General features: G+C 40.4%; 1 protein-coding gene and 1 long non-coding RNA gene across 4 annotated transcripts in view; one reads left to right on the top strand and one right to left on the bottom strand.

The window, feature by feature from the left end:
* The first annotated feature begins 1,019 nt into the window (after window positions 1-1,019).
* The window catches only part of LOC100028071 (lanosterol 14-alpha demethylase), a 50,363-nt gene continuing 27,745 nt past the window's right edge, over window positions 1,020-23,637 (top strand). The window contains exons 1-4 of one of the 3 annotated variants that reach the window (XM_007505011.3): window positions 1,510-1,649; window positions 6,269-6,294; window positions 8,850-10,990; window positions 14,224-14,422. In XM_007505011.3, coding sequence (XP_007505073.1) covers window positions 8,939-10,990; window positions 14,224-14,422 — 2,251 coding nt within the window. In that variant the 5' untranslated portion in view covers window positions 1,510-1,649; window positions 6,269-6,294; window positions 8,850-8,938. Of the gene's footprint in view, window positions 1,148-1,445; window positions 1,650-6,268; window positions 6,295-8,849; window positions 10,991-14,223; window positions 14,423-23,637 lie in introns of those variants that run through there. The other 2 variants (XM_056800196.1, XM_056800195.1) reach the window with 2 other exon arrangements.
* On the bottom strand, window positions 1,626-20,927 carry LOC103106406 (uncharacterized). The gene is made up of 3 exons (XR_001625235.2): window positions 20,549-20,927; window positions 15,357-15,498; window positions 1,626-6,894 (listed from the first exon to the last, which is right to left on the bottom strand). It is a non-coding gene; the product is annotated as an uncharacterized LOC103106406 (long non-coding RNA).

Here is a 23,637-nt window from a genome sequence, read left to right as displayed (position 1 = left end):
GAAATGATGAAAGGGAAGGTTCCAGACAAATCTGGGGAAATGCCTATGAATTGAGGGGGAGTAAGCAGAACCAAAGAACAATTTACACAGTAACTGTCAACTTCAAAAGACTTGGGAATGCTGCTGAAGGCTTCCACCGGCCATCTACCCCCAGATCAGATCAGAGAGCAGACTCAGACACAGTTTCTTTGATTTCTTTTTGTTGCCTTTTAAAAAAAACCTAAGTTGGAAACTCTTTTGTATGGCTGTACAAACCGGTATGGGTTCTATTTTTCTTGCCTTTTCCATGGGGACAAAATTGAATTAAAGGAAGTTAAAAAAAAAAGATTGCCTTTTGAGAAGCAAAAAGAGCTTTGAGGAGCCTTGGGAGGATTTCAGTGAACTGATGGACTGAGGACAGAACCAGGACAACCATTTATACCCCGACATTCATAGCGTAAAATCCGACAATTGTGAAAACTTCGGAGCTCAAGTAAATGAAATCAACCGTGACTGGGGAGAACTGATGAAAAACCAGGGCTCACCTCCGGAGGGACTCCTATGCAGAACGAGAAACAATTTGGTTAGGCCTCGCGGTGCTTAGCGATACAAAGTCTCCGCGCTCCTTTTTTTTCCAGCTGTCTAGAGAAAATAAATTCAGGATCGCTTTTTTTTTTTTTGGGGGGGGGGGGGAGATTTACCCAAAGACTCGACGGGACACACAGGATGAGTAGACACGGGTGACATTGGCCAGTGCCGAGTAGTCTCAAGGTTCGTCCTTTCTTTTTTTGTAAGCCCCCCTCCTTTTCCCCCCACCTCAGCATAAATGAACACATTCTGCTATTATCCCGTCGTGCCGACCCATACCAAGCTTATGGGTAAACCCTGTGGGGCAGATCCCGGTCGGTGGGGGTACCACGGCGGGAGTTAGCGGGCGGCAGGGGAAGAGCCCACAGGAAGCGATTCCCGGGGTTATAAACAATGAAATAAGTTAGGGAGGGCCAGAGTCGGCGCGACTAGGGAAGCCCCGGGACGGGCAGGGCTCCCAAGCTTCTCCCAAGCTTCTGCCTCAGTTTCCCTGTCCACAGTGAAGTCCTCCATGACCAGGTTTCCAGAGCAATGTGTCTGGACGCAGCAGAACAGTGTGAGGACCTCCCCTTCTAACGAGGTATCCTTGAACGTGGGTGCCCAGCCGCGGCTCCCGAGTGGGTTCCCTGGGAGCGATGGGAGAAGAGAACGTTCCCCGTCCCTCTGCCTCCAGTTCCCAGGGCCCCTGGACGGGTTCGAGAACGCCACGCTAGCCTCAGCTCCAAAGCTACGCACTCCCGGGGGGTCGGGCAGCTCCAAGGTCGGCCGCCGGCTCCGGGACGATCAGGACCACCCAGCCTCCCAGCACCTACGCCACAGCCAACTCACAAACAGCCCGGGGAGGGAGGGGCCCCTCTCCTCCCGGGAGCAGCGGAGCGATGGCTGAGCTGGCCTGGCACAACGCCACTCCCTCTCCGCTCCGTCGCCTCGGCCTCCGAGCCCCAGCCGCCGCGGCCCTTTGGCCAGTCCCCGGCTCCGAGCCGCAGGCCGCCACCGCCGCCGCCTACCCGTCCCCAGAGCATTCTGGGCCGACCCTAGGCGCCGGGAACGCGCGCCCAGCCGGCGCTACCTGGGCCCTCCAGGTAAGGGGCGCGCGCTCGCTTGCTGGCTTGCTCGCTGCGTCCAGACCTCTCCTAAATGCTGTCAGTTTGTTCCTTGTCAATTTCAAATAGGCCGGGCTCATTACCTGCAGGCTAGACGTTATGAAGGAGAGGGGATCCCGTGTCAGTGCAAGGGAGGCTCCTTCCCTGGGAGTTTCCTATTTTAGTGAAATCTCAGGTCCGGGCTCTCTGCCCCCCTCAGTCTCTGCTCCCCCAAATACGCCTCCCTGGACGGCTCCTCCCTTGTAATGGGAAAATGGGAGCAGAGCCCAGCAGAAGGAGCATCCTAGTCCCCAGGACCGAGGAAGATGGTCAGAGTTCCAAACAATGACAATAATTAGCATTATCCTTGGTAACATTTATATGGCGCTTATTGTATGCCAGGCACTGTGCTAAGCACTTATAATTCTTATGTCCTCGAAACAACTCTTATCAGCCCTTTTTTGCTGATGAGGAAACTGTGTCAAATAGCGCTTAGCTCTGCCATTTGACCTCTTGTGGGGAGCTTGGAGGAGTTCCTTAATCTCTAGACATCACTTTCCTCATCTGTAAAAATGAAGAGATCTCCACTAGAACTTCTGAGGGCTCTTTCTGCTCTAAATTTGGGGACCTAGAGGGTCTCCATCCATCTGAGGTCTGCAAACATTCCTGCACCCTCTAGCTGAGAGTGACAGAAATGACACCCTTAGTCTCCTCTGGGAATCCCAGGTTTTGAGTGGGAAGAGATCCCAGGGGCTGTCCAGTCCAACCTAAACAGACTGAGAATCCTTGACCCCTTCCCTTACAAATAGAACAAGCTATACTCTTCCCCTTTCACATTACTTCTGACCTCATCTTCTCTGATTGTTCAGAAACAGCAGAAGATCTTCTCTTAGGGTTTTCCTTTTCTTATTTTCTCTTCATTCTCCTTTTCAAATTTCAGTACAATCCTAGAATTTTTAGTCACCGTTTTCCCTTCCAATTTGGTTGTAGCCGAGTTTGCCTGTCCCCTTAAAAATAATTGGAGCTTTCCTTACCTTTCAGACAGGCAGCTTAGGTTTTTAAATGTCATGTTTGTTTAAGTCCTTGTCCCCTCTAACAAGGTTTCATCTCAGATAGGGATCTTTATTTAGGAAAATTACTTGATGCCTGGAAGGGGCGTTTTGGGGGATCTCGGAGGCTCAGCCATATTCTCAAACCCTGGAAGAGTCCAGTCCAAGTGCTCCATAAGGGCTCTCCAGCCATTTCCCCTCTCTCTGTAGTTTCCTATTTGTCCAATACCAGTACAATGACCATAGAGAGGCCCATCTTTTTCAGTCAAGGGAGATGCTTGATAATACTATCTTTTACACCATTCCTCCTAGATCATTTGCCTAGTTATCTCAACCACTCTTCATTTCCCTTTGGATCACCTGCAATTTGGATGCTTCAGTCATCTAAACAACAAGCTTTACCACAGATACGTAAGGGTTAAATTTATGGTTGAGACTGAATATAAATATTATTGGTTGCCAAGATTTAATTTCTTAAATCTTAAATGAAACACTCAAATCAGAATGGAGTTTTATGGTGATTTAATTACAAGAGAAGGAAGAAATTAAGAGAGAGAGAGAGTTAACTCAAATTGCTCGGGCTCAGGCTGAGCCAGGCAGGAGTTCAAGACTTTGGCCAAGGGGGGGTCCTTCCCCTGAGAGCCAAGGGAAAGGGGAGTCAGTCCTTTCACTCATGTGACCAATTGAAGGAAAGCTGTCTGCAGGAGCTTCTCCAAGCTCGAGTTCCACAGATACTATGCCAGAAGTGGGGAATACAAACCTAAAGAATGAACCCCCCCAACCTACATACACATAAAGCTTATATACTGATGGAGGGGTTCATCTGCCATTTTGGTCTTTCATGGTGCACAGCCAAATTTGGCTTTCATTGATTACCATATAATGTTCAAATCCTTGTGCTTAAATTGCTATAAATGAATCATTTGCCCCCTTTTTGGTATCTATATCTTTTTCCTTTCACTTTTTCACTTTAAAATCCCATAGCTGATTTTCCATTAGTTCAGTTGTGTCCAACTCTACATGACCCTATTTTGGGGTTTCCTTGGCAAAGATACTGGAATGATTTGCTATTTCCTTCCCCAGCTCATTTGACAGATGAGGATACTGAGACAAACAGAGTAAAGTGACTTGCTCAGGGTCCCTCAGCTCATAAAGTGTCTGGGACCAAATTTGAACTCAGGAAGAGGAGTCTTCCTGACTCAAGGCTGGGCACTCTATCCACTGTGCAAACTAGCTGCCCTTTAAGAGTGGACACACCTGGTGAAGGAGGAAATATTTGCCCCATTGCTTCTTTTCATGGACTGGCTTCTAGAAATAGGACTTAAGCAGACCTTGGCCTTCTCTTTTCTCCCTTTTACTTTTACTTAACCTTACTTCCTTTTTCTTACCTCTACCATCAGATTTCTCTCTCCTATCCTGTTATCTTCTCTCAACTTGAGGGGCCTAAGCAATCTCCTTAAGACATTTCCTTAATTTACAAAGGCCCCCGAAGAAGCCAGAAATCCACTTTTCCAAAAGTCTTGGGACAGGAGCTTTTCCCATTGTCCCAAGACTTTTGCCAAAATGGATTTCTGGCTTCTTTAGAGAATGGAATTTACTACTGTCATCACCTCCTTTTGCCATGCTAAAATTGTCATTTCCCAAACTACACCATATGGGATAAAAAGTGTCTAAATATGTATCCAGGTCTCCATTTTAAAACTGCTTCACTTTTTTTTTTTAAGGGAGGGGCATTGTTTCTCTATCCATGATGCTACTACCAACCCCGCATGAACAGGACATAGAATGGGGACAGAAGACCTGTGATTTCACTGGTATAGGAAATTAACTTTTAATGTGAGGAAACTCTGTCTACTTAGAGCCTTAGGCAACTGGTTAGAGCACACTGAGAGGGGGTGGCAGATTCAAGCAGAAACACATGGACCACAGATTGACTCAGAAACCCACAAATTAACATTTATTTTTCTTGATTTTGTTAACTATTTCCCCATTACTTTGTAATCTGGTTTGGTCCCCACGGAGGAGTTTGGGCTGCTTGTGGCTGGTGGACTGAATTTGATACCTCCGGTTAAATGATTTTCCCAAGATTACAGAGCTCACATGTGTCAGACATACAAGACTGCCAGTGAACCCAGGAAGCATCATGCAGCTCCTGCCTCTCCATTTTTACGAGTAGTGGTCAATCCACCACGTTCTCACTTAGATGGTCGGGGGTGAGGGAATGGTCTCTGATTATGGAACATGGAACCATGGAATGGTTACTGGAAGTAGAATGTGGATTCAGAAGCCCTGGATCTGAATGCTGTATCAGTTGGTCACTTTCTGCCTACTTCAGAAGATCTCTTACTATTCCTGGGCCTCAGTTTCCTCATTTGTAAAATGAGGGACTTAATTTAGAAAACCTCTAAAGTTTTTTCTTATTCTTTGCCCAGGTTTTAGACCACTACAGAAATTTAGCCATCACAAAACCCTTCTCTCTAGTCTTTTTCGTCGCATTTCAAATGGAATGTATGAAAAGTGAGTGCTCAATTACACATGCTATTGGAGGAGAATGTGACTAAAAAGCATTTAGATTTCTATTCTTCTTTTATTAAATATTATTCCACTTATGTGGTCATTCTCCATCCCTGGACTGCTCCCCCTCCTCATCTCTGGCTCCAGGCTTTGATGGCTTCTTCCTTCAAGTCCCAGCTAAAACCATACTTTCCCCAGCAAGAAGCTTTCCCCAATCCCCCTGAATGCTCTTGCCTTCTCTCAGTTGGTCATCTCTAATAAACCCTGTTTATATCTCATATATACAGAATTGTTTACATGTAATCTCCTGAATGAGACTGCACGCTCTTTGAGGACAGATACTGGTCTTGCTTTTGTTTGTTTCTTTGGTGCTTTAGAAAGTGCCTGGCACATCACTGGTGTTTAATAAAATGTTTGTTGACATACATGCATAGGAATGAAAGCAATCTTATTTAAAGTGTGTTGTTGCTAAAATTTTCACGTTGGCCTATATATTTTATTGTAAATAGTTTTGAATGTATTTATTATGTGCAATTAAGTGTGGTTGCAGACTTTTAAAATTATAAAATAATGCTCTCCTTTTATCTAGACCAATAAAATTCAAGGCGATAGATAAAATGCTTATTTAGTAAGTAGCCTGCTAGTATATGCAAAGCATCTTGCAGGGATAAAACAGTCCCTGCTCTCAAGGAGCTTACTTTCTCCAGTTGGGAAATAGATATACACAGATGAGTATGGACATATACAAATGATTCCACAAAGAAAGAAATGGCAATAATTGGAGGAATCAGGAAAGGACTGGTGGATCTTTGAATAGAGAGGGACTTGTTGGGACCCCAAATTCTTCTTTGGATCTGTTAGACCTTACTCTTCCTGTCCAGGGTGATAGTTGCTCCTGACCAGGGCCAGGACATCATTTTATGCTGAACAGTAACAGCTCCCCAGGCTAATCTCCCTATTTATGACTTCTTTGAAAGCAACTAGTGTCCTCCCTAAAACCTTTTAAGTTATGCTTACTGAAATTTTTTTTGTCTACTTTCATCCACCTTGCCATAGATGGACCTCCAGACTGTACCTTCAAGGCATGTCTTCCTACATTCCTCTCCTATTTCAGTCATCTCATTTCTCATCGCTCCCAATTATAGATACTCTGATGGAAGAGAAAAGAACAAGTCCCTTTCGAGATCCTGACCTTGACCTCAGCATTCCTCCTACAGTGTCCTAATTGTTCCTCTATTCAAGTGAAAGAGAGGATTCCCAGGATCCCAGAACTGAAAAAAGCTATAGACCATTTTGTCTAACTCATATCTGACCAAGGTTCCCCAGCAAGTGATCATCTAACCTTCTAGTGCAAATCTCTAGTGAGGGGTAACCCCCATCTCCCAAGATGGTCCATTTCCCTTTCAGACATAATAAATGTCTGAATAATAATAATAATAATAATAATAATAAATAAGCCCCTACTATGTGCAAAAAGCACCGTGCTAAGTTCTGCTGGAGATTAAAAATTAAGAGAAGGCAGACTGCCCTCTCAGAGCCTCAAAAGGGGATACATACAGTACTTCTTCCACACATCCATGGTCCCATGGTGTCAGCAGCCTGAGTGTTCTCCCCAAAGGTGGACGTTGGAACTGTTCCATGCTGACAGCAACGGTCATCTGTATCTTTTCATAAATCCTCCACTGAGGATGAAAGCAGCACAAAGAATCCTTGGATTTTCAGTGATAAAAAGGGACCTCAGTGGTCCTCTGACGCACATCTAACTAAAAAGAGCCCTTAAATAAATAATAAATGGTCATTTCTACATGAAGATGTCTAGTGAGGGGGAAACCTACTGCCTTCCAAGGCAATCCATTCCACTTTTTAAAAAATCAATTTTATTTTCAGTTTTGAATTCTCTCCCTTCTACTTTCATCTCTCCCAACCTACTGAGAAATCAAGAAAAACAAAACCCATTACAAATATGAGTAGTCAAGGAAAACACATTTCTACATTAGCAAAAAAGTATGTATATATCTATATACATAGACATATATGCACATATATATACGTGTGTGTGTCTATTCTACCACTCTTGAGGCCATTACCACTCTCTCTGGAGATCCTTTCCCCCTTTCTATAGGTCTAATAATAAAGAAATCTTTCCTGACTTATTCAGCTTAAATTGGTCTCTTTGTACATTCCCCCAATGGATCCTAGTTTTAAAGCCTTTTGGGACCAAGCCAAATAAATGCCATCATTCAGATTCTCTCCTCAGCATGTCTTTTTGAAAATACCAATGCCATGCTAGGGCTATTGGCCATCCATCTGTTATCCCATATTTTGCTACATGACCAGCATAGGCTCTTTTTTTTTTTTAGTTATACATGTCCTTGATGAACACATATAGAATTAACAATAACAATTAGATTATAAGCTCCTTGAGGGCAGGAACTGTCTGTTTTTTATTTATATTTGTATCCTCAATGCTTAGCACAGTGCCTACCACATTGTAGGTTCTTAATAAATGCTTATTGACTATTGACCAAGACAATGCATGATAGATAATATTTTTATTCTATAAAACATATTATAATAATATAATAAAGACCATACTGTGTATGGTCCAGGGAAGAGGGAAATATTATGAGTGGTTGGAGGTTCAGGGACAATAATATTATTGTCTTAGGGGAATGGCCTCCTTCTTCTATAATCGTAGGCTAACATAATAGCCAGATCTGTGATTCCACACTGAATATCGACTCCATCTATGCCTGCAGATCCTGTGGGGCTCTTCCTCACACATGTCCTCCTTTGAGTTTGCCACTGAGGATCATGACACAGGCTTTTCTCATTAGTGGAGCCCTCTTTCTGTCCACTCGTCATCCCTCATTCTCACTGCATGACTGGCATGTGTGCATGGTTATATGTCTTTGGATCAAACTGGCAATTTCATTGAGCTAGAGGGCTCTCCCGTTACCCAGGAGCATCCTGCACGGTAGCACCTATGTTGCCATTTTTCTTCTTAGAGAGTTATTTGGAGGCACTGAGAAATTAAGTCTCTTGCCCAGAGTCCTAGGCCAGTGTAAGTCCCAAGCATGACTTTAACCCTGTTTTCCTGCTACTAAGGCCAGTTTGTTATCCATTATGCCACATGCCTCTCCCTCAATCCCTTTAGGTATGAATGGATAGGTGCAAATGTGTGGGGTTTTTATATGTGTGTGTGTGTGTATATAATGACAGAATTATACAGTTCTGAGCTAGAAGATCTCATAGATGTCAAATAAGCTTCCATTTACATGAGGAATTAGAGTCAGATAGATTAGCCTGTCACTAAAGGGAAAGATTCACTAAAGGGAAAGATGAACTGTCATAGGTATGTGGGCAACATAGACTATAAAAGGCACCTTTTTTTAAAGATAGCTTTAACATTCTTTGAAATATTCATCTAAGATTCCACTGAAGAGTGTTCTCTAAATTCATCAAAGAATGAATCTTACTGATAGTCAAGTTGAGAGAATAAATTTTGTTTATAATCTTGAAATGTTCACCACATAGTCCCCTCTTGTCATAAAATTTCAACTCTTTTAACTTATGCTAAAGAAGAAAGAGGTAAAAAAATGCTCATTAAAATCAAATTACCATCTTGCATTGGCAGAAAATCCCCCCACAAATAGCAGGTTTGGAGAAAGGATGCTGCTGAAGAAATAAAAGCAATCACAAGGAACAATTAGAAAGGATTAAAAAATGTCCTATTCAAATGTCCCACCTGAAAACCCAGAAAATCCAGAAACAGCATATTTCTCTGTTGAAAATGCTAGTGATCTAGGAAGAAGTACTGAGGAAAACCCTGAAAATTATGCTCACCAGAACACCACCTCACAGATAAATTACTTTGATAATGTAGCTCGTAGACTTTCTTTTTCTGATGAAGAAGAAGAAGATACCTTTGACCAGTTTGGAGGATATACTAACTATGAAGACACTGGCAATATGCCAGGAGCAGTAGCTGATCAATTTCCATTTGGTCAGTCAGGAGAAATGCCTGAGTACTACTACCCACCAGAGGAGGCAGCATGGTATGGCTGGTTTGCTGACTTTGGTGACGAAGAAGAAGATGAGGGTGAGGGTGAGGATGAAGAAGATGAGGGTGAGGATGAAGAAGATGAGGGAGAACATGAAGAAGATGAGGGAGAAGAAGAGGAAGAGGAAGAGGAAGAGGATGAAGAAGAATTAATGATGCTGCTTACTCCACAAACTTCTATAGACTCTAATAAAAGAATCCTACGATATGAGAGTTACACTGGCAACGAAGAATTCCAAGTTAAGATGAATTCTAAGAATTTGCAGGATTTCCCCCAAAGCCTTTTTAAAACGCAGGAAGTAAAATATCTCTATTTAGATAAAAACAAAATAAAAACGTTTGAAGTAGAGCCAGACATGGTGGGTCTTGAAATACTGTCCATGAAAGAAAATGAATTAATAGCCCTACCACCTGAAATTAATATGCTTTGTAATCTAAGTGTGTTAAGTGTCAGTCACAACCAACTGGCCTCCCTCCCAGCACAACTATCACAGCTTGTCAAACTGAGACAACTTTTCTTGGATTATAATAATTTTTGGGAATTTCCTGCTATACTAGAAAGGCTTACAATGCTGGAACTTTTAAGCTTGTCTGGAAATTACCTACAAGTCCTGCCACAAACGACAGCCAATATGAAAAATTTAAAGATTCTGAATCTCAGCTCAAATCAGTTTTCAATATTTCCCAATATCCTTTGCTACCTTTCAAAGCTAGTTAAGCTAAGAATCTCAAAAAACTTCATAAGCAGTTTGCCGAAAGAAATTAAACAGCTTAAGAATTTGGAAGAACTTTTCCTAGACCACAATCAACTGACATTTTTACCTGTGCAAATCTTTCGGCTGATAAAACTAAGAAAGCTCGATTTGGTTCATAATAAACTGGACATTCTTTCTCATAACATTGAGAACTTCAAAGATCTGAAAGCCCTCTTACTTGACAACAATTTATTGAAAAATCTAGGTAAAGAAATTTACTCCTGTGCTCAACTAGAATATCTTAGCCTTAATGACAATTTCTTAGAAAAAATTCCCAACAACATTTACAGACTCAAAAACCTGAGAGAACTCCATATCAATCGAAATAAAATGACAGTCCTAAGTGAAGACATCTCTCATTTGAAATATATCAGGGTGCTAAACTTTTCTGGAAACATAATCAAAGAAGTTCCAGTTGAACTCAAAAACTGCTCGCAGATGAGGAAAGTGGACTTGAGCTTTAATAAAATATATTCTTTCCCAGTAGGCCTTTGTGCTCTGAGTTTTCTTGAATATTTGAACCTTAATGGAAATGAGCTTTCAGAAATACCTGTTGATCTTTCATACAGTAAACAGTTGATTCACTTAGAATTAAATCAAAATGATTTCGCCTACTTTTCTCACCACATATGTAAACTTAAAAACCTTAATTTCTTAAATCTTAGTAAGAACAAAATACATCACATTCCATCATCCATCTCCAATATGACATCTCTCCAGGTGCTTCTTTTAAGTGACAATAAATTTGAAATTTTCCCCCAAGAACTGTGCACTTTAGGAAACCTACAGATACTCGATATTTCTGAAAATCAAGTACAATTTATCCCTTCTGAAATCAGTAATCTACAAGTGATCCAAAAGTTGGACATCTCAAGCAACAGATTTGAGAGTTTTCCAAATGAATTGTGTCAGCTTTCCACCCTGACAGAGTTGAAATTATGCCAAAAGAATGGATGGAAGGTAAGAAGAGAATTATTTTTTTCTCCCTCCTCAAGAGAAAAAAATATTTGAGCTTGTCTTTTCAGTAGGAAGCTCTAAATATTTTACTTCTTTAAACTAAACCAACTTGCTATTCCACTTAAAGGTTCAAAATACAGCTTTTAACAAGGGAGCTTTATGGGGGGGGGATAGCTGGCACCAGTTAAAATACCTTATCCCTCATCCTTTTTACATAAACATTAAAATATCCCTTTTATGTAAACATTAAAAAGTCATTTGCGGGCTCCACTGAGCAAGGCTTAGAGACTGGAGGTCCTAGGTTCAAATCTGACCTCAGACCCTTCCTAGCTGTGTGACCCTGGGCAAGTCACTTGACCCCATTGCCTAGCCCTTACCACTCTTCTGCCTCCGAACCAGTACACAGTATTGATTCTAAAACAGAAGGTAAATGTTTAAGAAAAATAGTCATTTGTGAAAATTCTCCCTAAAATCACATAACCATAGAATCTTCCAATTGGAAGGCATTTCAGAAGTCTTAGAGTGCAGCCCATAGCACAGCTACCTTCTAGAGCATCCTTGCCAAGGAACCTCTGTTTGAATGCCTCCAGGAAGGCACCCTCACTCTCTAAACCTTGAGGCATTCCTTTTCCATTTTTGTACAACTCTGGCTGTTAGACATAAATTTACCTCCCTGTAAACCTCCAAACAGAACAAGTCTAATCTTTCCACATGACAGTTCTTCAGATATCAGAGGATTCTCTGTCTCCACCTAAGATTCCTCTTTTCCAGGTCCTCCCCTTTCAGTGGATACTTCTTTGGCTTTCCCTCTTATCCATTTGTCACCTACCATTTATCCAAATTCAATTTGGCTCCCCAAACCCAGCAGGATGTTCCATAAAAGATCTGACCAAAGCAATGTGAGAACTGGTACCATCTTTCTCTTGTGGTAGTAGACTTCTTTTCTTGCACCCAACGGAGAGACCACATAACTTTTTTGTTTACTCTATCACATGATGAGACTGTTGAACCTGCTATGAGACCCCTAATTCTTTTCCATTTGAGCCATTTTTTTAACTAAATCTCCTCACTTCTGTGTATGCATGCAATGGATTTATTTTAATGCAGGAGGGAGCCTTACTTTTCACTTATTGCTAGTTTTATTTCATCTTGTTAAATCAGTCCACCATTCCAATCTGTCAAAGACATTTTGGGATCCTTATTCTGTCTTCTAATATTTTATTTATCCCTCTCAGCTAGCTACATGTCTTTAGAGAATACTTGATAAGCCTACCAATTCTGCCTTCTTTCAGATCATTGAAAGAAACAGCACTGGGTCAAACAGAGTCATGTTGCCCCAAACTGAAGACTTGCCTTCATATTGACTTGGACCTATTATTTAATATTGTTAAAATAACAAATTATAATAATAAACATGATTCAATAATAAAATATTCATTAAGTAAAACCCCATATTTCCTCCACATTGTTGCTTTCTTTCTGATATTTAATATAATACATTTGTTCGGTAAAGAAATTTTTTTTGTTTTCATGTTTGAACACATCCATCTTATGTCTGATTAGATCAAGTTTTTTTTAATTCAGTAATCAAGAAGATCTCTCCCACCCCAAATTAACCAGTTTTGAACATATCTGTACTAGCATTTAGTATTCATCTTTTCATCTTGTCCTCAAGGATATTATAAAGTATCAAGATGCCTTGCTAAAATCCAGATTTCTTCATCTGTAAAATGAGGGAGGTGTTGCTAGTCATTCCTGTCACAAAGCTCAAATTTTAAAAAATGTATGCCAAGTACATTCTAAACTTTAAAATAATATATAAAACCTGCCAGCTATCATCACCATCATTGTTATAATTATCAGCTACCCAGCATTCCTATAACAGTTTACCTATCCTATTTTTTAAAGAGGTTAATTTGTCATGATTTATTTTTAATGAACCCATGTGAGCTTTTAGAAATCACCCCTGTCCTTAATACCATCCTTTTAATAATTTGTTCTAATGGTTTTTACTGATATGTATTTACTTTATACATTTTCTCATCCGTTCCTTACAAATGCATTGTGATGTAGCTGTTACACATGTTATTTTAGCTCCATTTTTAAGATGAAGAAAATGAGGCTCAGAGAAATTAAATACCAGAGCACAACTAATAAATAAATATACATATATTGGGGGTGAGGATGGAAGGGATTATTTAAACTCTTCTGACCACATATAAGTTCATCACATATAACTCTATGCCACAATGTTTCTTAAGAATTTCCATAGAATTGAATTCATATTTCTTGACTTATAGGTTGAAATAAGCTTCCTTTCTTTTAATGAAAACATATAGTTTCCCAGCAATATAAAAATGCACTTGCTTCTCTATATCCCCACAATATAATTTTTAGTAATTTTAATTTATGGTTGTTAATTTCATGAGTAATATAATGATATCTTAATGATATCTTAAAATTTCTTTAATTTATATTTTTCACTGCTTGGTTAAGGACATACATTTTTGGTAGACATACACAAATTATCTGTTTAGACCACTTATCCACTTTAAAATCAGCACTGATATTATTTATTTATATCATTTCCTAAAATATTTTTATTTACATCTTTTGCCATTTAAATCTATCCCATATACAGGGTGTTCCTAGAGCTTTTAGGTCTTCCTATATTTTTTCCATTTTCTTGCTTTCATTTTGATACATTACATTTTGTTGAGTAACAAATTTATTTTTTGCTTTCACATTTGAATATATCCATCTTGTGTCTGATTAGATCCATCACTTTTGACTTAATACTCAAGAAGATCACTGCCATCCTAAAACTAGTATATATGTGTTATGATGTTTTCTTCTGTTTTTGTTTTTATCTTGTATGTTTTGTTAACTTTGTTTATATTAGCTTTTTTGATCACCCACAAATTACTGCAGGTTTTATATGGGCTGAGGGATGGATCAAAGCTAATTATTTTCCATACAGATATCCAAATAGCTTAACATCCATTATATTACAATTTCTTTCCTCTTTCTCTATTGTTTTATTACCTCTGCTGTGTTTGATATGAAGTTCTTATAATAGATTGACTTATAATAGTTTGAGTCCATTTGCCCACCATAATTGCTTTGAAAAAAAATCCTTTTGCTACTCTCTTACCATTTTTGGGGGGCAAATAATAGCAAGAATGACTTCTAAGATGTAACTACTTATGAACTTTTTATTGAACTTTTTGTTACAGTTAAACCAAGTTTCAGAGGAGCTGACTAATTTGATTCATCTCAAAATCCTTGATATTTCACATAACAATATAAAAGAAATTCCAAAGAATATAGGAGAATTAAAAAGGTTGGCCACTTTCAATGCCAGTAACAACCTGATTCATATTCTTCCGCCATCTTTTGGATCTTTAAACAAGCTCCAGCAACTGGACATGAGTGGTGAGTATTGACTCTTTATGTCTTTAGGAAAATGAAAAAGAAAGTTAAGTATGGTAGGTATGTCCTTCTTTTGGAAGCATCTGACAGAGTAGCCAAGAACAAGGGCATGTGACAGAAGAGAAATGCACAAGTCAAATCAGCAGGTTCCCATACTGTGTTAAAGAATGTCTCAAATACTGTGTTTGAGGCTGGGTTGTCATTTTTATAACTGTCTTGGTGTTTTATTGCCATTATTTATTACTTTTGATATACAGAATGAGCTGCATGCATTTATAGAGCAATAAGAGGATGTATTTAATGTGCCTTGTTTTTAACTGAATAAGAACTGAAAGCATGAATCAATAAAACTGATTAAAATGGTCCACTCAAAAAAAAAAAAGAATGTCTCAGAATGGCAAGAACCTTGGGCTCCGAGTCAGAGGACCAGGGGTACAACCTTGGTTTTGGTTCTTTAACTGCCTGGGTGAACTTTAACAGACCTTTATCATTCTAGTCTAGTTTCTTCAGATGTAAAATTAAGATGGCACTAGATAACCACTAAGAACTCTTTCAGCTCTAAATTCTTAAGAAAAATGTGAAATCAATGGATGTGTTTAAGGGATACAAAGATGACCTAGTTTCTGGCCTGGAAATATATATGTACCTTAGCTGGAGAAATGAATGAATATATGCAGGTATATTTTTATATGTAAAAAGTGATCTTTTGCAAAAGGAGCTGGAGAAAGTAGATGCGTGTGCACATAGAGGCAGACCTCAGAGATATGCTGGATTTGATTCCAGAACACCACAATAAAACAAATATTTTGATAAAGCATGTCACAGAAGTTTTTTGGTTTCCCACTCCATATAATAATTAGGTTTATATTCTACTGTAATCTGTTAGGTGTGCATTAGTTTTATGTCTAAAAATGTACAAATCTTAATCTATAAATACCTTATTGCCTTAACATGCTAAGCATCATCTGAGCCTTCACGGAGTCGTAATGTCTTTCCTGGCGAAGGTCGTGTCCCAATGTTGATGGCTACTGACCAATCAGGGTGGTGGTTGCTGAGGTTGGGGTGGCTTGTGGCAATTTCTTAAAATAAAACAACAATGAAGACACATCTATTGACTCTGCCATTCACTTGAATACTTTTAGAGGCCAGAGTAGGATTATTAATTGGATTAATTTCAATACTGTTGTATCTCAGAGAATAGGGTAGCCCAAAGAGCAGGAGAGAGACAGGGAACTACCAGTTGGTAGATCAGTCAGAACACACAACATTTATCAGTTAAGTTTGCCATCTTCTGTGGGTGCAGTTCATAATGCCCCCAAACAATTACAGTCAAACATCAAAGATACAGCGATCAGAGATCATCGTAATCGATACAAAGAAAACATTTGAAATATGACAAGAATGACCAAAATGTGACACAGAAAACAGGATGTGAGCACATGTTTTGGGGAAAATGGTGCTGCCAGACTTGCTTGAGGGAAGTCTAATGTCAGACTTTTCAATTTGTAAAAAATGTAATTTCTGTGAAGTGCACAATAAAGCAAAGCATGATTAAATAAGGCGAGCCTTTACACACGTATGCAAATATACATGAGTAGACATCCACTGGAAAATACTTATATATGTTTATATCAATTGCATGTATGTACATTACACACATACATGCATACATACATGTGATGCTTATTTCCCTTTTTGCTGATACTTATATATGTTTACATCAATTGCATGATGCACATTACACACACATACATGTGAACATATATGTGATGTTTATTTCCCTTTTTGCTTTCTCTTGCCTACCCCAAGATCTAAACATTTACTCTTTGAATGACAGCTGCCCTGTCTCACATTCATCCAAGCATCCCCTTGAAAAATGAATAAGCAGCCTTTAAAGACATTATAACTGGAAGTATGCAATACTATTAATTAAAATACTATTATCAGAAAAAGCACGAAGCACCAAAATGTTTTTAAAGAGAAAATCAATTTATAACATGAGATTCAGCAAAAATGATTTCCACTGAACCACATCTCATTTGGGAAGGTTCTTTGTGTTGAAGGAACGTTATTTTGGGAGCAGTGTGTAGGATGGCCACGTGTAGGCAGACTCTTAAAGCAGGGAGACAAGTTAGGAGGTAGTTCAATAATCTAGATGAGAAGTGAGTGCCCTGAACGAAGGGGTGACTGAGTAGTGAGAAGGCTGGATGAAGGAAAAAAGAGCAGGATCTGGTCTGTGAGGGTTATAGGAGAGTGAGGCATTGAGAACAGTACCTATACTATAAGCTCTTAATAAACGCTTGTTGGCATGTCAAACTGAGAGCCTGGAAGAATGGTGGTATCTTTGACAAGAACAGGGGAATTTGGGAAAAGAGGATTTTTGCTGGGAGGGGAGGATTTGAGATGTTTCTGGGACATCCAATTTGAAATGGTCTTACCGGACTGAAACTCAAGGGAGAAACCTGGAACTTTAGACATCTGACAGATAACTAGTTAGGCAGACAGGCATAAATGCATTGATAAATCTGTGCCAGGCCTGCTATAAAAAAAAATGTAGAGATTACAAGTAAACCTATTGAAGCGGATGAGGTTACCAAGAGAGTGTGTTAGGGGGAGGAGAGGGCCTAGGACAGAGTCACGAACACCCATTTAGATGAGCTGGTAGAGATTAAGGGCTAGCAAAGGAGATGGAGGAAGAATGCTCTGCTATGTATACATAGAACCAGGAGAGGGTAGTAGTATCTTGGAAACCTAGACAAAAGAAAGCACCCAGAAAGAGAGGGCGATCAAGAGTATGTAACCAAAGAAGAAGATAGATCAAGAAGAAAAACTGAAATTTCAACCTTCAGATTTAGCAATTGGAAACTTTAGAAGTAGTAACCATTGAGGGATGAAGTCTAGAGCCATTTTTAAAGGGTTAAGAAGTGAATGAAAAGAGAATGAGAAGACAGTAAGTCAAAGTACTGTGTAGCAATTTTTTTTTCCTGGAGTTTAGTTGAGAAAATAAGCAGACAATAGTTTGAGGAGAGAGTAAGGTCAATTTGTTTTTATTATTATTGCTGTTGTTGTTAATAAGACTGTGAGTGTGCTTGAAGACAATGGGGGAAGGCACCAGAGAGAGGGAGATATGGAAGATTCCAGAGGGGATGATTGAGGATGTATAATCTGTTGCGATGAACAGGAGGGGATGGGATCACACATCCAAGGCAAGAAGAGCCCTCTGCTTGTCAGATACTACAGGAAAGGAGGAGAGAATGGGAGGTGAGGTCAAGAGATTTTGAGATGAAGAAAATAGAAGAGAAAAGAAGCAGCTCACAGTATTCTTAGTAAAGAGGCAAGGTCCTCGACTGAGAGAAGGGGAAGGAGAAGGGCTGAAGGCTTGGGATAAAAAAGAGGAAAGCTGGAATACTTCTGTTGGGGGTGAGATAAAGATTCAATTCAAGAGGAGTAAAAGGATTGCCCTTCTGCAGTGAGGACCTAGTAGAGGTTGGATTACATGATCAATCAATCATTTAATACTCTCTACCTTCAAGGAGCTGGTGATCTAATGGATGAGACAGCAAGCAAAGAAATATATATTTATACACATATAGGTATAAAGCAATTTATATTCAGGATAAATGAGAAATAATTAATAGAGGGAAGGCACTGGAATTAAGAGGGGCTGGGGAGAGGTTTTCTGTAGAAGGTGAGATTTTAGTTGGGATTTAAAGGAAATCAGAGAGGTCAGTAATTAAAGAAGAAGAGGGAGAATATTCCAGACATTGGAGACAGTGAAAATGTCCAGAGCCTAGAGATGGAGTGTCTTGTTTATAGAAAACAAGGGACCAGGGTCACGGAATTGAAGAATATGGGACAGGGAGTCAGGTGTGAGAAGACAAGAACTGTAGGAGGAGGGTGTAATGAAAGACTTGAAATGTCAAACAGATGCTGGAGGCAATAGGGAGCCACCAGAGTTTATTAAGTCAGAGGATGGGAGAGGAGGGGGGATATGACCAGACCTGAGCTTTTGGGATCACTGTAGTGGCCACATGGAGGATGGACTGGAGTGGGGAGACCCTTGAGGGAGGCAGTGGCTACTGCATTCATCAAGGCAGGAGGGGAGGAGGTTTGGAAGAGCTGTTGTAGAAAGCAGGAGAGTGAGCTTGGTAGGTTTGTCAAGCAGTAGTGAGGACCCAAGTGAGGTCATGTTACAAATTTATGGTGGTCAGAATAGTTGTGTAATTTCCTCCACCTTTGTTCAGCTATATACGTATGTGTATAGAGTAGTATTCTCTCAGTAACTGAGAATGACAATTGTCTTTGTGCGTGCGCACAAAGACACTTGTGCGTGAGGGAGATTTAAGTGGAAAAGCCGATTCACAGAGACAGTCCCACTCTCTCGGCGTTGGAAGCCTGGGTCCAGTGGCACGAAAAGTTGTTACACCTGGAGACTTCCTCAGCTGCATTGGATGGCCGTGTTGTCCTTTGTGTTCCAACATGCCCTGAGCACTCCACAGTGCTTTGCTGCGTCGCCCTCTCAGCCGTTGAACCTTCTTATTGGTTTCTTCCGCCTATTCCACCGAAGCAGTCTTCACATGCTGGGTGAGCAAAGCCCTGGTTCACCAGGGGTCGATGACTTGATGGCTACCCTCACAAAGCTTAGCTGGCCTGTCAAAGTCGTTGCCCAGGGTGTGGCCGTTGCTCAGGGTGCATGCTAGCAGCTACTGGGAGCCACAAGTGAGAGCTGGGTGTCAGGTGTATATATATAAAAATATATGTGTGTGTGTGTGTGTGTGTGTGTGTGTGTGTGTGTGTGTGTGTGTGTGTGTGTGTGTACATGAGTAAAGGTGACAAATGGTGGGAGTGATTTAAGACTGAGGCTTGGCCAGAAATAATCAGGGGACTTAAAGACAGAAAGGGAGAAAAACAATGTAGAGTTGAACTGGTTCAATTCAGAATCAAGAAGTGAGAATGGCCATTGCAGGGGAGGAATCTTGGGAAAGGATTGAGGGATCCAGAGCTTGGATGTCAACCGTGCAGATAAGATCCGGGTTTTGTAAAGGATTTCAAAGAAAGAAGTGAAAAGCCAATAACAGCTGATGGTGTGATGAGGGGATTTCAAAGTTCTTCAGCATGATTTTATAATGTTCCCAGGCTGCATGATTGCAAGACTTCCTTGAGCTGCATCCAGTAGCTTTTAATAAGTGATTATTGAATCATTGCAGTTCAAATCTCAAGCACAAAAGTAATGTTTCTGTGAGCTTTGGGAATGACTTCATTTCCCGAGTAGGATGTAAACTTCTTGAGGGGAGAAAACAGTGTTTATTTCTTTGGTTTCCCCTGTGCTTGGCATACTGTTTAACACAAAGTAGCGGCCAAGAGAAGGGCAAATGGCCTAATTTTCTAAAAAAGGAAAGATTAGAGTCTGTAAACTGTCAGTAAAGGAACTGGACTGATTCCTGGACAAATTGTAGAATACATGGTGCATCTCTTTTTGGTTTGGGTTTTCTATTTGAACATTTATATGGCACTTATCAGGTATCAGACACTGTACTAAATGCTTTACAATTATGATATCTCATTTGATTTTCACAACAATCCTGGGAAGAAGGCGCTATTATTAACACCCATTTTATAGAAGAGGAACCTGAGGCACACAGATTCATTCAGTTGACTTACCAAGATCACACAGCTAGTCAGTATTAGAGGTCAGATATGAGCTCACAGTCTTCCTGCTTTTCTACCCACTATATCAGGGGTCCCCAAACCTTTTACATGGGGGGGGAAGGGGGGAAGTTCACTGTCCCTCAGACAGTTGCAGGACTGGACTATTAAAAAACAAACAAACTATGAGCCAATCTGTATACCGCTGTCTGGGATAGTGGAGGCTGCGGTGCTGGCTGTGATGGGCCTGTCACACCTTGCACAGACCCATCACCCAGCACTGTTATGCTGGGATTTGGGGTGAGGAAAGAATAAGAGGGAATGTATAAGTAAATTCAGATTTATTGGTTGGGAAGGGTAGGAAGGAACATGGGTTTTAGCAGTAAACTATACTAAATATCTTAAAAACTAATCTCTATAAACTATCTAAACTATTTTATTAAGTTAAGCATTAACTTCCCAATCAATATCCAAGTCTCATACCAGGAGTCCAATCAAATGGGCCAGGATCTTCAGTTGGTTGGTGTCCAAACAGGTCCAGAGATCTTCTTTACTGTTGCTGCCAGCAGCCAGATCCAAAAGATTTCTTTTCTTCTCTTGGTCTCAGGAGAAAACCTTTTCAAGCCTCAAACTCAGGTCCTTCTGGGAGAGAAGACAGTTGGGCATAGAATCTTTCCCAGATTCCTTGCCTCAGGCTCCCATGTGACCCTTAGTCACATGATCCTGTCAGTCACTCATTCTGAGGTTTGCACCTCTCAGTTTTTTCAAACCTTTCATCTTGTATCACTGCTACCACTATACTGGGCAGCAGTATACACAGTGCTGAGGAATCCCCTCCCCCAAATTGCCACTGATGTCTTCCATTGTGCAGCCTTTGTGTGGCGCCTCGTTCTAATTCAGTTACTCTCAGAACATGGTGCCACATAAAGGATTATGTCACTGTACTATTGAATGTTAGCCACGCCTTGCTTTGCAGCCCCCCCACATCCAGTGCTCCTCTCACTGACCACCAATGAAAGAGATGCCCCTTCCGGAAGTGTGGTGGGGGCCAGATAAATGGCCTCAAGGAGCCAAATGTGGCCCACGGGCTGTAGTTTGGGGACCCCTGCACTATCATCTAGCTGTCCCAATTATTCAAGTGATAATTAGTAAACATCTAGGGGAGGGAGCAGGGATGATGAAAAGCCAGCACAAGTCTCTTCCTACCCATGCCAGACTAACTTGATTCCTTCTTTGAGAGAATGTTACCAAACAGGAGTCGGCTGCAGATACAATGTCCCTGTATCTGAGCTAAATGTACGACAAAGTATAGCATGCTGAACTTGTGGAAAAGATGAACGATGGGAGTCAGGCATGGATTCTAAACTGGTTGAATGGTTAGACTCAAAGAAGTGGTCATCAGTGGTTCCATTTCGACTTGCCGTGTGTCCAAGAATCAGTGTTTGTCCTTATGCTGTGGTTGTAACCTTTTTATCCTGACTTGGCCAGAAGTACAGATGGCAGATGATACAAAGCTGGGAAAGAGAGTTACTCACTGGATGACAAGAATAGGGATACAAAATGATCTTGCCAAAGGGGAAAGGATTTGTGCAAAAATACTTTTTGTGGTGGCAAACAATTGGAAACTGAGGGTATATCCAGCCATGAGGGAATGGCTGAACAAATTGTGGCAGATGTTAGTGATGGAATACCATTGTACTATAAGAAATGAGGAACAGGATGATTTCAGAAAGAGCTGGAAAGACCTACGTGAACGGATTCAGAACAAAATAAGCAGAACCAGGAAAACAGTGTACACAGCAACAGCAATATTGTGGAATGATCAACTGTGCTAGATTTAGCTACTCTCAGCAGTACAATTCTGAGGGACTTAGGACAAAGATGGAGTGGGAACACAGATACATTTTTCACTATTTTATTTGGGGCTTTGGTTTTATGAGTATTCTCTTACAACAGGGAATGATATGGAAATATGCTGTGTGCGATCATACATGTATAACCCAGAAAAAAAGGATCTTGCCAGATTAGAACATGGGACTGAGTTTTATAAAAGGAAATTCAATAGGATCAATGTAAAATCTTATGCTTGGGTTCAAAAAATCAACTTCACAAGAACAAATTGAGGGAGGCCAAGTTTGTCCGGCTGAAAAAAAAAAGAGAGTCTTAAGGAGATTACAATTTCCATATGAATTATCAATGTGTAATGGTAGCAATCATAGAGTGCACAAGTGATAATACACTTTACAGGAAGGCAAGTCTAATAGTGTTTCTCTACTCAGTCTTCTGGAATATTGGGTTAAATTCTGAGTGTCATCATTTAGGAATGAATGCCCAGAATGCAACTAGAATGTAGAATGTCCAGAGGGCAACTAGAATGGCCACTGTGTGTGCCTTGAGCCCTTCTCATATAAAAATCATTTGATGGAAATGGAGATATTTAGTCCAGAGAAGACTTTAAGGGCTTGGATATGAACCAAAGATGACCCTTGTTGTCTTTGGCTCCCTTGAGCAGAACCAGGAGCAGTGAGTGAAAGTTGCAGAAGGGCAAAGTTAGGCTGAATGTCAGGAAAAAAGTATAACTATTGGAGCTATTCAAAAGTGGAATAGGCTGCCTCCAGAAAGAGGAGGGGTCCTTGCCCTACAAGCATTCAAGCAGAGACTGAGTGATGATGGTTGGGGACGCCTCTCACTAGTGAGTTGGAATAATGTGCTGTTAGAGGCTTCTTTATCTAAAAATGTGTGATTCCATGAAATGTTCATTAAGCAACCAAACAGCAATGAATCATGTATTTGGGATATATGGTTATTCTCTCTTGATTTTGTAATTCCACTCTACAGAGTCTGGCCACCCAAACTTTTAAGTCTTCACATACTTCTCAGAGGATCTGACTTAAATTCTGTCACAGCCATTTCCTACTTGTAAGCCCTAGGACACATCATTTCAGCCTTCCTGAATCTCTTGAAGGGGAAGGGGCAGTTATCATCTATCTGGGGTAAATAGAAATCCCTCCCTTGAAAGATTGTTGTGAGGATCAGATGAGAATAATGTGTATATTAAAGCACTTTAAGATCTTAACGTGTTGTTGTTCAATCATTTCAGTCATGTCTAACTTTTCATGACCCTATTTGCTGTTTTCTTGGCAAAGATACTGGGGTACTTTGGCATTATCTTCTCCAGCTTTTTTTATAGATGAGAAAACTAAGACAAATCCAGTTAAGTGACTTGCCTAGGGACACACAGTAAGTGTCTGAAGCTAGATTTAAACTCAGGAAGACGTCTTCCTGATTCTAGTCCACTACACTAACTAACTGCCTAAAGTGCTATATAAAGTTTTAGCTGTTGTTTTTATTATTATTATCTCCCCTCCTCTCCACTTTTCAGGTGTTTCTCTTTCTTCAAGGCATAGCGCAAATCTCCCTCCTTCAATTTTTCTAATGTACTCTACATCTCTCCTTTGCCCTCATCACTCCTGAAACTGTAATACACTTATCTCTGCATCTGTTCATATACTTCAGGAGAATGTACAACTCTTTGAGAGCAGAGATGGCTTCTTTTATGTATCCTCTGCAGC

This window comes from Monodelphis domestica, chromosome 5, assembly GCF_027887165.1.
Source record: "Monodelphis domestica isolate mMonDom1 chromosome 5, mMonDom1.pri, whole genome shotgun sequence".
Lineage (NCBI taxonomy): Eukaryota > Metazoa > Chordata > Mammalia > Didelphimorphia > Didelphidae > Monodelphis > Monodelphis domestica.
Note: the sequence above shows the minus strand (reverse complement) of the source record. Positions and strands in the feature narration are given on the sequence as shown.